Below are 15,836 nucleotides of genomic sequence, written 5' to 3'. Positions count from 1 at the left end.
GAGTTGGCGAATAAGAGTCAACTATATTTTAAAGGAAAAAATGGTTTAGGGCAGAAACTTTGGGTTACAAATAGCCAGAGTATAAAAACTCTTTTGGGGTGGAAATTTTGGGTATAAAACCTCGTCCATGAACCTGAGGTGCTACTATTATCCCTTACCCACTTAGTAGCCACACTGCCTCAATTTTCCCAATAAATCATATGGGATTGGGCTATACTTAAAAAAAAAATAATATAATACATTAATTGAGCCCACAAGGAAGTCGGGCTTGGTTGAATTAGGCTTATACAAAATGTGTCACGAAAATGGGTATCAACAATAACCACAATAATATTTTGTTTCACAATTACAACAATATCAAGTAAATCTACCTCCACTTCTTTTAGTTTAGGTTAGTGTAAATAAATAAAATTTCAAGGCAAAAGAAGGTGAAAAAAAAAATCAACTATTACGCAGACAAAGTTTTCAATATTACTAGTGGGATTCAACTTTATTTGGCTCATTAATGATTATTGTTTAAAAAATATAATAGAAAGAACACGGCATCTAGAAGTTGGATATTTGACATATGGTCTTACATGAAAATTATGTCACACGGTAGAAAATGTGTAATGGTTGAAAAGTCACCTCTCATCCCAGGATGCGGTGGGAGTTAAAGAAAAAGAAGCTAGAAAGTTGATAACATTGATATTGATGAAGAAAATCTATGCGGTTTATGTGAAAAATGATCGTTAAGTGAAATGATAGTCCTTTGTTCCACTATGAGTATTCAATTTTATGCACCACAAATGTAATATACTATGGGTCTTATTTCTTTCCACTTTGATTACTTTATTAGAAAACGTGGTGTGTAGTAATTTTCAATAAACGAAGGATAAAAGTGGAACATGGAACTTTTATTTTGTCCAATAAACCTAGCACATCTCATCACTTGTCTTTGGCAAATATTGATCTAGCAGGGTTTGGTTTACTATCACTAAAAGAATTATGCCATTAAGAGCACACATGCATACGCATAAGATTTTTCACCATCATGAACCTTAGGTTCTGGACAAATGTCCTCCACATGAATTTCTGAATGTGTATTCTTGACCTAACAAGTATATTGCTTAATTATTGTATCGAATATGAACTCAACTGGAAGAAGAGAATGTAGGGAATAATGATCCCATATTTTGAAAAAACACCCCACAAGCACTTATATTTATAGAGTGACATTCATGCTAAGGGTGCGTGGTGGTGACTATCTTTTAAAATGGTGTCCATTTAACCATTATTCTGTTTGCCAGTTTGTGTGGAGTCACCATTTCTTCGTTGCAATGATATCACTAGCAGAAAAATTATCATTATATTACAATAATAAGTTTTCTTTAAATCTTCCTCCACTTCCTTTAGTTCAAGTTAAATAAATAAAAGTTCAAGGCAAAAGAAGGTGAAAAAAGGAATCAACTATTAGGTAGACAAAGTTTTCAATATTACTAGTGGGAGCCAACTTTATTTGGCTCATCAACGATTGTTTTTGAAAAAATATAATAAAAAGAACACGTCATCGAGAAGTTGGACATTTGACATATGATTTTACATGGAAATTATGCCACATGGTAGAAAATGTGTAGTGGTTAGCAAATCACCTCCCACCCCAGGATTGGAGTGGGGGTTAAGGCAAAAGAAGTCAAAAAGTTTTTTTTTTTTAATTTTTAGAAACAAGTCAGAAAGTTGATAACATTGATACTAATAAAGAAAATCTGTGGTTTATATAAAAACTAATAGTCCTTTGTTTCACTATGAATATTCAATTTTATGCTCCACCAATTGTAATACTATGGGTCTTATTCCACTTTGATTAATTTATTAGGAAAAGTGGCATGTGGCAAATTGCAATAAGAGCATAGCAATAATAAATGCTATGTTTTAACTTTACATATATAAATGTAGATTTGAGAGGAGATAATTGCATTGTATTAATTTAATGTGTTTTATATATTATTACATTTATAAAGTGTAGATTCCATTAAATAGTAAGTCTTTGTATACATCTTATACGTCATAAAAAGTGATATAGAAAAAAAGCTACCTACAATAGATCGTTTGAAACCATTTGTTCTTTGGATGACTTGGTTAGTTGGTTATGCTCAATCCATCACCACTTACCAATTAGGTGGTGTTTCATTTGCGTAATGCTAGATTCCATGGAATCACATACATGGGAATGTTAAGGTTGGTTATTGAACACATGGGGTTCCACTGTATCTACCCTGAAATGGTAATTATACTGCAATCGTGTCTTTCTTTAAGGGTGCAATCATGTTAGTAAGGCCACTAAACAGTAACACTTGCATAAATGAAGAATTGGAAAGCACATGAATGAGATTTTAATCAACCATGGGCATTACTCTTTTGCTAAACGTGCGGAAGGTTAGAACAAAGCTATATATATACACTATGCTCATGGGAAAAAGCCTTTCTTCAAACAATTTTATCAAACACCTTACAGGCTTAATCATTATTAGAGTATTTTTTAATTATTTTTTAAAAAATACCTTACAAGTAAACTGTGAGATGTCCATTGGCAAATAAAAGTCACTGAACCAAAAAAAGAAGAAGAAGCAATTAAGGGTATGTTTGGTAGTGACTTTTAAACAACAGTTTTTAGTGTTCATTGGTAAACAACTTACAGGTAAACTGTGAGATGTCCATTGGTACTCTCATTTTCTAATATTCCGTCAAGGTTCATTGCTTGTTAGAATTGTGTTGCTAAATAATTAAAATTTTCATATTTTAATACTGAAAACTAAATAACAATACTTAAACACTACTACCAATTGAGCCCTAAGTTACTAAACACAAAAAAGAAAACAAAAAGTAGTCAACAAATCAAAGTCTTGAACTGCAATTCCTACGCAATTTCGTGAAACATGAGGATTGGTCTTTGGCATTTGGTTGAAGTCATCCGGTCAAAAGTCTTCATTAAAATTAAAAGGGTAACAACACTTTCTTCTAGGGAGAAATGACATTCCATTGATACCCAATTGCATTTTATTAAATTAATATTAAAAATGTTGTGTACTATCATACCATATTTCTAAAATTATCTTATTTTCAAAGTTTTGAATTTATGTTTTTGATATACTCTCATTTTCTAATATTCCGTCAAGGCTCATTGCTTGTTAGAATTATGTTGCTAAATAATTAAAATTTTCATATTTTAATACTGAAAACTAAATAACAATACTTAAACACTACTACCAATTGAGCCCTAAGTCACTAAACACAAAAAAGAAAACAAAAAGTAGTCAACAAATCAAAGTCTTGAACTGCAATTCCTACGCAATTTCGTGAAACATGAGGATTGGTCTTTGGCATTTGGTTGAAGTCATCCAGTCAAAATCCTTCATTAAAATTAAAAGGGTAACTGCACTTTCTTCTAGGGAAAAATGACACTCCATTGATATCCAATTGCATTTTATTAAATTAATATTGAAAATGTTGTGTACTATCATACCATATTTCTAAAATTATCTTATTTTCAAAATTTTGAATTTGTGTTTCTGATGTACTCTCATTTTCTAATATTCCGACAAGGCTCATTGCTTGTTAGAATTGTGTTGCTAAATAATTAAATTTTTCATATTTTAATAAATTAAACTTTTGAGACCATCGATAATTTAACCTTGCTTAATTATTGTATCAACAACACTGTAATGGAAATTCTTCACCAAAAACCAACCTTTAGCATGAAAATTTTGAATGAAATGTTAATTCCACCATCGTATCATAGGCCACTAAACAGTGTTTCATATGCACATCGGATGAATTTAAAAGCACAAGTCAACAAGTCAAGTTCTTTATTAAAATAATATAATAATAAGGAAAAGGAGAAAATTATGTCACATGGTGGAAAATATTGCATAATAGATTAATGGTCAACAAGTTACCCAATAAAAACAAAAATTCAATAATTCACATTCTAGATGATTATGATAATGATATTAATGGAAGGGCAAGACTTAGGTATAGTACTTAAGTGCTATTCCTTAGGTTCCCCTGTTAAGATTCTACCATGTGGATTTTTTCTTATGCAATGGAATTGTATTTTTTAATTAAGTGGTCACATGACTAAATCTTAAGAGATGAGCCTAAGGAACAGGACCTAAGGTACTATACCTAAGTTTTATCCTTAATGTAAAATCTCTACATTATTACGTGAAAGATGGTTCTGAAATGAATCTAATACTACGGGTCCGTTTAAGAATAGTTTATTTAGTTGAAACTGCAATTTTTTTACTAAAAATGTAAAAAAGAAGAAGTTAAAAACTAGTTGAATAATACAATGAGACCTATAAATAATACCAATTATACAATGAGACCCATAAATAGTAAAAAAAAAACTACAAAATTAAATAAATTTCTTTCCAGATTCTCAAAAAAAAGAAAAAAAAGAAAAAGAAAAAATCTTCCCAGACGGACTGTACATCTCATCACCTGAGTGGTTAGTGTTGATCCTTGTGGGTTTGGCTTAAAATAATATAAAAGCACAAGTCAACAAATCAAGGTCTTTATTAAAATAATATAATAATAAGAAAAATAAGGAATGGTTTGAAAAATCACTATATACATGGCCGCCTCTTTTGAAAAATTTTTATTTTTATTTTTGTGAGAAGTAAAATATTTAGAAGTCTAAAATTAATTAAATTATATATATATATATATATAATGAAAAATCATTACAAAATTTATAAAAATGTAAAGATAAAAAAATATAAATTAATACCATAAATAATTTAAATTTCTTCTAAATTTTTTGATTATCCTCGTGCATTTACACCAGACTACAACAATAATATATAAACTTAGGAGGGAACCAAAACATCAACTTGCACTGGCCACACATGATTAGGTAAGAAACTAATGAACCTTACCTAATCATGAAACAAACAAGAGTATTGGTAATTGGTGTTTGGCATTTGGCTTAAGTCAACAAGTCAAAGTCTTGTTTAAAATAATATAATAATAATGAAGAATCCCTATATATTATCACGAGCTGTAGTAACATTCAATTACATCACCTCCACTACTCATATTTCAGCTTTTCTTCCTTCAAACTTCCCTTCCTTCAATTCGTTACCATGGCCGCCTCTTTTGCAACTCTTCATCATGTGCTTTTTTTAGTATGGTTCCTTCCCATTGCCTTCTGTCTAAGCTTCTTCTTCTTCAAAGCAGAGTCAATCTCAAATGTCTCTTGCAATGAAAAAGACAAGCAAGCCCTTCTAACCCTCAAACGTGGTCTCACTGATCAAGACCACGTCCTCTCATCCTGGTCTGACCATAAAGATTGCTGTATTTGGGACCGAGTTTTCTGCGACAAGAAAATTGGCCGAGTCTCTGAGCTCCACCTCAATAATTGGAGGTTAGGCGGTGAGATTAGTGGTTCGTTGCTCCAATTAGAACATTTGAAGTACTTGGATTTGAGTGAAAATGACTTTAATTGTACTCCGATCCCAACTTTCCTTGGTTCAATGTTCAGTCTCACACATCTTGACCTCTTAGGCGCTAACTTCTGTGGACTCATTCCTCATCAGCTTGGGAACCTTTCAAGCCTTCGCTATCTGTCTATCCGATCTAATTCCAACCTCTATGTAGATAACCTTCGTTGGATGTCTGGTCTCTCTGCCATTCAACACCTTGACCTGGGTGATGCTGACCTTCACAGAGAAGTTGATTGGCTTCAAATAATGAGTAAGTTCCCATCTCTTTCAGAGCTATACTTGTTCCATTGTCAGCTTGATAGCCTGAATCCATCTCTTGGATTTGTCAATTTCACGTCTCTTCGAGTCCTTTATCTTTTTGCTAATCATTTCAATCATGAGATACCTAATTGGTTCTCTAATCTCAGTACAAGCCTCTTAGAGCTTTACCTGTACGGCAATTCTTTGAAAGGCAATATACCGCCTAGCATTTATAATTTAGAGAAATTAGAATATCTTGATCTCGGACATAATTCTTTAAATGGTCCTATACCTTCTTCCGTTGGAAATTTATCTCGTATGAGAACATTATTGCTCGACCAAAATCAGTTGAATGGCACCATTCCAAAGAGTCTTGGGCTTCTCTCTAAGTTAGAGACGTATGTCGGAAAAAATACTTTAACAGGTACCGTAGATGAAGGGCATTTCAGAAAACTCTCAAAATTAAAGGATCTCTATATGTCTGAAGCACCTTTGTTCTTTAATGTCAATTCCAATTGGGTTCCCCCCTTCCAACTTCGCTATGCCTACATGAGCTCAATCAAGATAGGTCCTAATTTTCCTTCATGGCTACAATCACAAAGATCCCTCAGTACTTTAGATATGTCCACGTCAGGAATTTCAGGCAAAGCTCCGGGTTGGTTTTGGAATTGGACTTCAAAAATTACATATATCGATCTCTCTAACAACCACATAGAATGTAATGTATCAGACATTTTTCTAAGTTCTACTGTCAAAATGCTCAATATAGCTAACAACTCATTTTATGGACCCATTTCTACTTTCTTATGCCAAAAGAAAATTAGAAAGAATAAATTAGAGGTTTTAGATGCATCAAACAATCTCTTATCAGGAGAACTTTCTCACTGCTGGAAGTATTGGCAGTCTTTGATCCATTTAAACTTAGGGAGCAATAATCTAGTAGGTGGAATTCCCTACTCCATGGGGGCTTTAGTTAACCTCCAATCATTGCGTTTACAAAAAAATAGCATCTGTGGAGATATTCCTTCATCGTTGAAAAAGTGCTCAAATCTGAGGCTCATTGATATGGGTGATAATCATTTGTCCATCATACCACTATGGATTGGAGAAATGAAAAATGTTTCAGTTCTCCGTCTAAGATCAAGTGAATTCAAGGGTTATATACCTCAACAAATATGCCAACTTTCTTCTCTTATAGTATTGGATCTTGCCAATAATAGCTTATTAGGATCCATACCAAACTGCTTGAAAAATATTAGCGCCATGGCATTCCCAAACTCCTATGATATTTCATCTTTTTCTATGTCTTTGCTGTATTTGTACATAGATAAATATTATGTTGAGAATGTTCAGCTGGTTCCCAAAGGGAAAGAAATGGAATACAAAGAGAACCTTAAATTAGTTAGGTTCATAGACCTTTCAAGTAACAATTTGTCCGGATCAATCCCTGCTGAAATTTCAGATCTTTTCGAATTACGTTTTTTGAATTTGTCTCAAAATCATTTGATGGGAAAGATACCAGAAAAAATTGGGAGTATGAAAGAGTTAGAGTCCGTTGATCTCTCACGAAATCATTTATCGGGTGAAATTCCTCCAAGCATGTCTAATTTGACATTTCTTAGTCTCTTGGACTTGTCATACAACAACCTCTCGGGTAGAATTCCTTCAAGCACCCAGCTTCAATCATTTGATGCCCTTAGGTACATTGGAAATCCTCAGTTTTGTGGTGATCCTCTTCCAAAAAGCTGCACAATTGAGGAACAATCTTTGAATAAATCACCAATTGGCAGTGTTGAAGATGATTCTGAAAACTCCAGCTTCTACATTGGTATGGGAGTTGGATTCGCAACTGGCTTTTGGGCAATTTGTGGAGCTCTCTTCTTTAATAGGACTTGGAGGCATGCTTATTTTAGATTTGCTGATAAAATAAAAGATTGGATTTATGTGACTACAATGATAAAGATGAATTTACTGGAAAAGCTAAGAGTCTGCCTTAGTAAGTGAGGCATTGTTATCTAGCCAAAAGGTATTGCTTCAAGTTATATGTTCTTAATATTGTTTCTTTCATGCTAATGTTGTAGTCAGCTACTTTGAATATACAATTTATTTCATAGCTAAATGTGATAGTCGTTTGGATTTTTTTTCACAAATATGACATAACTTTAGCCTTGGTTTATGACATAACAGTTTTACTAATAATATTGTTCCCTATTTCAAAAATGGGTTTCTCATTTTGGAACCAACAAACTCTACTCAATTGAGCCAAAACTATGACTTTTATTGAATTGAGTTGGGTTTTTGATAACAATATTAGTCATAAAGATTAAAACTTTCTTTCATTTATGCTATGCTTTTTTTTTCATGCATTTGTATGAACCTTTTGCTCTTTTGCAAAAAATATTCACAGGCTGTGAAAACTCTTGCAATCCAAGACAATTACAATTTGAAGCAAAAACAAATATATTGTTTCTATATACCAGGTCAATGTAACTGTGACTTTGTCGTTTAAATTATCTTGTTTGTTAGCTCTGCATATGAACTGTATGCGGCTATTGGTACTGGCTAGTTTCACTAAGGATGTTTGTAGTGCAAGTCATTTAAAGAATAATTATTTCTCCATCAGCATAAATTCAGAATTCAGGTCACTGAACAAAAAAAAGTGCTTCCTGGACTCATTGATTTATTTCACAATAACTTTTCTATTCCACAAATTCCAAGAGCCCCCCCCCCTCTCTCTCTCTCGTTTTTGTTTTACAGTTTTACTAAAAATACTGTTCCCTATTTAAAAAATGGGTTTCCCATTTTGGAACCAACAAACTCTACTCAATTGAGCTAAATCTATGACTGTTAATGAATTGAGTTGGGTTTTTGATAGCAATATTAGTCATAAAGATTAAAACTATCTTTCATTTATGCTATGTTTGCAATTTTGCATTTTTTTTTATTCCTCGTGCTTTTGTATGACCCTTTTGCTCTTTTGCAAATGATATTCACAGGCTGTGAAAACTCTTGCATTCCAAGACAATTACAAATTGAAGCGAACATAAATAAATTGTTTCTATATACCAGGTCAGTGTAACTATGACTTTGTCATCTGAATTATCTATTTTGATACCTCTTCATATGAACTATATGTGGCTATTGCCCATTGGTACCGGCCAATTTCACTAAGGATGTTGTTTGTGTTAATGTTCTAAGATAGGGACCATATCAGTAGTGTAGACCATTAGATTGGTTTTTATTAACCTCTTGAATTAATTTTTTACCCAATTATGTTGATATACATGCTTATGTTTGATTCAAAACTTACTGAAGCATAATATGAAAATAATAATAATAATGAAAAAAAAGACTAGATGCTATGGTTCAACCCTATCAATTTCCATCTAGTGTGTCAGATCTATTTGTAATAAGTGAATGCATCAGTTAATGATTTTTATTTTATTTTATTTATTTTAAATTTACTTAAAAAGAAGTGGTAAATTATCATTGAGATTGTGTTTGGATGACCTTCTTTTGATTGTCTTACTTTGTTTAAAAATATGATTGTAATTAAAAAAATTGAGGCTTTAAAAGATTTACGTGAGTTGGTGGTGAAATTAAATCGACATTTTAATCTCAAACAAACAGAACCTTAGCATATAAAGTTCATGTTAGGCATCGACTATTTTCTAGTTCCGGTCTCTATAGTATTTAAAGATAGAAGTGAATGTAGTATTATAATAATTAAGAAATTTAGGTTGAATCACCACTATTAAGTATACATTTTGTGCCTATTTTAGTTTCAAAACTTCTTAAATCATAATTACTGAAAAAGTTGTATTACTTGCATAGTGATTAAGCCAAAATTGAACTTATAAATCATGGTATTGCATTTTGAGTAGATGTTATTTTGTTTGTTCTCTCTACTTTACCACTTGGCTTCATGTGAATTTATGCTACCTTTGTCATCTAGTGTACTACTTCATTGGTTGTCCTTTAATCTCAATTTTTTTCTCATGAACCGTTTGGGAAGGGATGCTGATGAGGCAAAAGCAAAGGAGTTCAATGAAATGGCTTGTAAAGCCTCTCTTGCTGATCAACAGAAGCAGCTCCAAGAAAACATTCATGCTCAGATTAAAAGTTTCTCCATGTGTATAAATGAAATTCTCCTGCCTTATACTAAAAGGATAGTCGAGGCACAAGAATTGCCTCCACAACCAATAGCTACTCCTTGTTTAAGTGGCCTTGGTTTTGATATTGGCAGGAATGGCCAACCTACAGACCGTCCTGGTAAGATTCTGTTTGTAAAAAAAAAACATTTTCCAATGTTGCATTATGAGCTTGAAGTTGTGTGAGTGCAGCTTGAGATGTTTGGGATCTTTGAATTTTCTTGTGACTCATCCTTGAAGTAGGGGGATTATCTTGATTCGAAGGAATGATCTTTTGATTTTTCCATTGATTACCCTAACTTCTTTAATTGCTTCCTTAAACAGATTTAGTTGTTTAAAATATTTAAAAGTTATTCAAGTAGAGTTGAAGTCAACATCCAATCATTTTTGAACTGAAGTGTCAACAAAAGAAGTCTACATTTGGGCAACGAAGTGGAGGGGAAGATGCCTTGGGGATACTTAACTTGATTTTATGGAAGGCATCTTCAATGAGTATTTAATCACTGTTTCCAGAATACTTGTTTGGAGTTTGTTGGTGTATCTAATGCTCTATCTGTTATTTCTAGCTTCTATAAGGTCTTTCTAGAAATCATATTTTTGTGTTTGTGATGTGATTCATAGGTAGTTCTATACTTTTTAACCTTTGTACTTCTAAATTAATATTCTTAGATGAACTGTTGATTATATATTTATTGGAATAATAATATGCTCTAGTTGTTAGATTTCTTGCAAACATCAATGTTGCGAATGAGTATTTCCCCCTGTTTTAAGAACAATGTGGCAGGTGAGATTGAGGGTTCAAGACCCACCCATGTGTGCAACTTACCAATAAAACAAAAAGATTACTTTCAAGCTTTGATAATATTAATACATTATAGAATATCTCTTGGCTTCTTTTTATTGAAGTTAAAGCTCTAAAATAGTATTCATTCTTTTTTGAATGCCATTCTTATTACAGCTAAACAAGAAATTCAACCAGTTAGTAACCTAAAACATGACATTATTAGGGTTGAAACCTTGGAAATCAAATTGATTATAAAGAATATGTGAAGTTCTCAGTTTTGATTGACATTCGTCAGGGCCTTGGTTGGAAGTGTATTGGAGGTAACACATATAGAGGTCCAGATTATTTTACTGCAAGAAAGTGCTAGATTGTGATCAATTCTCACTTTAGTATTTGGATGGCATGTTGCTGGCTAACAATTACATGGATATGTGGGAAAAAAAAAAGGGAATCAATATCTCTTGAAGTACAAGGATGTCCTCCAAGCTGGACTCATGCCCTCCAGTTTAATCTCCTTAAGTGGTTAGAACTAATTGTTTTTCTTTTAATTATATGGTTAATGTTTCAAACTTTTTCCTGAATATATTTCCCAATAACATCAAATCAACCCTTGCCGCATCATAGGTTGGATGAGAGGGTTCAACTGGGTGCTTGTTCCGTAATACATAGCTGTCATGTATGTTTGAATGTTACAAAATTCATTACAAGTGCGCATACAAGCAGTACCCCATATCATAGTCTCTGTACTGGAATCAAATTAGAATGTTTCAGCACCCAGATTTGATTACAAGACTATCAGTTTTTGCTTAATGTACTAGACAATATGTGTTTGTTGAGCTTGGACATGATCATGTATCGCCACACTCTTCTGCATCTTGTGGTGCAGAGGCTCTCAACATTTCCATCATCTAACACTTTCATTTGATTTTTCTTGTTGAACTTGCTGTCTTCAATAATTATTGAACTGCTCCTCGTATTTAATAAGTTGTTTTTTTATTTTATTTTATCAAATTGTCAACAATGAACAGTTTTTACTAATGCCTCTATTAACATAGCTAAACAATGCCCTTTTTGGCCTACATGTAGAAAACACATGAAGTTAGAATGCAATATATGTCATTTTAATTTTTATAATAAAACTTATGAATTTGTGAAGAGAATGGTTTATATGTACAACGCATATTTTTTTGACCATAATTGCATTATTTGGGTTTTAAGTACCTATCTTTTGTTTAGGTACTGAAGAAGTCTCAATTAATTATTACAAAAATTCCACATTTGGTTCTGATTATTTAAGAGCTTGTGGGTGTGTCATGTGTGTTCTAGTTCTCTCATTAAAGTACCAATTACTAATGATTTGTCTGCATATCGTTGAATTGTGTTGAACTCCCTGACAGACTAAAGGACCTCATTGTTTACAAGCTTGATGGTGAAATACTTCACAAGGAAGCCAGCCAAGGTATATGTTTGGATGGTGTCATAGCCTTCTAGCCTGGTGTAACTTTGAGAATAACCCATTTTTAATAATCAAAATCATAAGCTCTTTTTGTCATAAGTAAATAAATTAGTTTTAAGGCCTTTGTTTTAATATAAATTATGTTTACAAAGTTAAAATTAAATAAATTTTCACGATTGTGTTTGGATGAGCTTATTTTGACTGCCTTACTTTGATAAAAAAAATAAGCTGTACAACAGTACAACTATTCTTACGAAATTAATACAACTTTTGTTTGTTCCCTACTTTTCCGCTTGGCTTCATGTGAATTTATGCTACCTTTATTGCTCTGGGTACAACTTCATTGGGTGTGCTTTAATCACAATTTTTTTCTCATGACAGACTTGAACATCCAGCTACAACCATTTGGGAAGGAATGCTGAAGAGGCACATGTAGAGGAGATCATAGAATGGCTAGTAAAGCCTCTCTTGCTGATCAACAGAGCCAAGTCCAAGAAAATGTCCATGCTAAGGTTAAAATTTTCACCATGTCTACGGATGAAATTCTTATTCCTGATAATAAAAGGATAGGTGATGCACATGAATTGCTCCACAACCAGCAGCTGCTCCTCGTTGGAATGGCCAACCTACTGACTGTCCTGGTAAGGTTCTATTTGCAATCCGGAAACTTTTACCAATGTTGCATTATGAGCTTGAAGTTGTGTGAGTGCTGCATGGGATGTTTAGGATCATAGAATTTTCTTGTGACCCATCCTTTCTATGTTTGAAGTAGTGGGACTATCTTGATTCAAGGGAAAGATCTTTTTTTATATTTTTTGTTGATTACCTTAACTTCTTGACTAGTTTTCTTGAACAAATTTAGTTATTTAAAAAGTTTAAAGTTATTCAAGTAGAGTTAATGTTAACATCCAATCACTTTTGAATTGAAGTGTTGGCAACAGTAATCTACAATTGGGCAGCAAAGTGTGGGAACTATTTCTTGGGGATGCTTAAATTGATTTTATGGAAGGCATATCAAGGAAAACTATTTCTTGGGGATACTTAAATTGATTTTATGCTAGGTAGTGCTAAAGATGACTCTAAAAATTCCAGCTTCTATATAGGTATGGGAGTTGGATTCACAACTGGCTTTTGGGCAATTTGTGGAGCTCTCTTCTTCAATAGGACTTGGAGGCATGCTTTTTTCAAATTTGCTGATGACATAAAAGATCGGATGTATGTGACTACAGTGATAAAGATGAATTGGTTATCTAAAAAGGCAAGAGTCTGCCTGAGTATGTGAAAGGCATCATTATCTACCTAAAGGTATTATTTCAAGTATTATGTCCTTAATATTGGTTGGTTCATGTTAATGTAGCTTTGAATATATGATTTAATTTGTAGCTAATGTTATAGTCATTTGGATTTTATTTCACAAATATAGATTATCTTTAACTTTTGTCTATATTTGTTGTTAGCCCATTGCGTTTGAAATAAAGTTCATTTATGAATTTATACTTTCATAGGTAGATAGTGGAGGAGGGGAAGATGAGTTTCAACTATAGATGAATCATGCACCATAAAGGATACCATTACCACTATGCTACTATTGGACTTTGTCTAGAGATATTTGAAGTGGACAAAGAGGGAACTCATTGGAATACCCTCAATTGAACGAAAGTTGTACTATGACAGTAGAAATTGCTTCTCATATACATAATGCATCAAATAGGTGGTGTAGACCGTTAGTAGTATCATCAGCAACACTTTAAGCCTTCAAGATCTTTTTCTTAGTTGTTTTTTCTGTTGGGTTAGAAGAGACTATAATGCAGTAGCCCATAATGCTGCCAGGCTCTCCCTTTTATCATCTAAGTCCTTTATAAGGTACAATAAACTCAGTCTCCCTGATGTTCTTAGATCTGCTTGTGAGGTTGACTGATCCCATTTGTATCCTGCTCCAGTTTGATTAATGAAATTGAAGATTATCCACACAAAAAAAGAAAAAGAAAAAAAGAAGGTGGTGTAGAGTACCTTTTTTTTCTTTTTCAAATACAACGCGTAGCATGATTTCTCACCTCATGTTGTAAGCTTTAATTCCATAGGAAGATTTACTAATAGAATGGGCTTAACACGAATTCCTATAATTTTGACATGGCGTTATTTAAATTGAAGTTATGATTGATGCCTAGATATTCATGTTGCTAACCTAATACTCACATCACGTTATTATTGAATATTGAAATTCATTGTTTATTCTTCAGGAGGTGACACTGGTTAATGCTCTTTTTACAAAAGAAACCTTCTTGATCTTATTTCATTATGATTTTATCATAAAATACTCATGAACAAAACGAAACAGACTATGACTCCTGTATAGGATGTGTAAGAACTATTTATCTATATAGTGCTAGTCACTTAAAGAAAAAAAATATATTGTTTATCTTTTTCCTTATTTTGACTAAGTTAAGTAGATTGACTAAGTGTTTCTTATGTACTTGTTTATCGTAATTGTTTTGCTTGTAATGTAAGTTGTTTTGGTATTTAATTAAAAAAAAAAAATACACTATAGTCGCAAATATATGAATAATAATGTTGTCAACCGAGTAAACTCAAAAGTTTATGACATGGTCACTTTTGCATATTTGAGGGATAGATAATTTCCTATATAAAAAAAAAAAAATTATTAGCATGAAAGATATATTAACTCCACCTTTTTATTTTCTAGTCCCTTAAAACTTAAAAGTCAAATGAACATTCAAAATGTGACATGGTTAGTCTTGCATATTTGAGTGTTTAATAACCTATTAGGTTGAAATATAGAGAGACTTACGCAAGCCATTGATGAAATATTTAGAAGAGAGAGAGAGAGAGAGAGAGAGAGAGAGAGAGAGAGATATGTTGCAACTTATAGAAGCCACTTTTTGAGTTTTTGGTAACGAGCTATATGAGAGTGTTTTATTTATTTATTTCGCGGTGGTGATGGTTTTTTATTTATTTATTTATTTTTTTTGGGTAAAGTAATTAATTTGTATTAAATTTTTAAATATGAAATTTGAAGTGTATTTTAAAATATTAAGTATGAATTTTGTTTATTATATTTTTCTTTTTTCAACAGCTTATGGAGATATTTGTTGTACTAATTGTTTTGTTACTTGATAAATTTTGCAATTTATATTCTAAATTTATCAATTTTTTTATTAACCATGGTTAAAATTTTGTAATGAGATTTTTATACTAGAAAGTTAGAATATTCATTACTAATATAAATAAAAGGGGTGGGGAGGGGGAGGGGGAGGGGGAGGAGGGAGTTGTTAATTTTTTTTCAAATCTTAAGGGATGGATGTTTTTTTCATTCAAGTTTGGGGTTGAGTGTTGTTCTCTCAAACTTTAAGGAAGGGAAGTGTAACCACTCCAGAGTTTTTTTTAAAACTTTTATGTTAAATATATTACAAAATAAGCTAAAAATTAATTTATTTAAAAAATCTAAAATTTTTATTATTAATTAAAAAAAAACACTAAGAAAAATTAAAAATTTTTTAAACAATTCCTAAGGACACAAGTCTTTTTTTTTTTTTTTTGTGTGTGGATAACCGCTCACAAGTCTTAAACAATATGTTTAGAAAGGTTTTTTCTATTTTTATTTTTTTTCTTCAAGTTTTAGTTTAAATTAGAAACTGGACTTTCTATATTTTACCCAAAAATTAATTCAGTTTTTTAGCCTTAGATTAATTAAGTCCTAA

General features: G+C 32.2%; 1 protein-coding gene and 1 long non-coding RNA gene across 2 annotated transcripts; both read left to right on the top strand.

Annotated features, from left to right (window-relative positions):
• Nucleotides 1-5,126: 5,126 nt before the first annotated feature.
• Nucleotides 5,127-7,742, top strand: LOC142637443 (receptor-like protein EIX2). Its single transcript, XM_075811716.1, has one exon. The coding sequence runs from the start codon at nucleotides 5,127-5,129 to the stop codon at nucleotides 7,728-7,730; it is 2,604 nt and encodes an 867-aa protein (XP_075667831.1). The 3' UTR covers nucleotides 7,731-7,742.
• Nucleotides 7,743-9,361: 1,619 nt separating this feature from the next.
• Nucleotides 9,362-12,758, top strand: LOC142637402 (uncharacterized). The gene is made up of 3 exons (XR_012844624.1): nucleotides 9,362-9,998; nucleotides 12,059-12,120; nucleotides 12,499-12,758. It is a non-coding gene; the product is annotated as an uncharacterized LOC142637402 (long non-coding RNA).
• Nucleotides 12,759-15,836: the final 3,078 nt, after the last annotated feature.

Source organism: Castanea sativa, chromosome 5, assembly GCF_040712315.1.
Source record: "Castanea sativa cultivar Marrone di Chiusa Pesio chromosome 5, ASM4071231v1".
Classification (NCBI taxonomy): Eukaryota; Viridiplantae; Streptophyta; class Magnoliopsida; order Fagales; family Fagaceae; genus Castanea; species Castanea sativa.
This window is presented reverse-complemented; position numbering and strand designations above follow the sequence as displayed.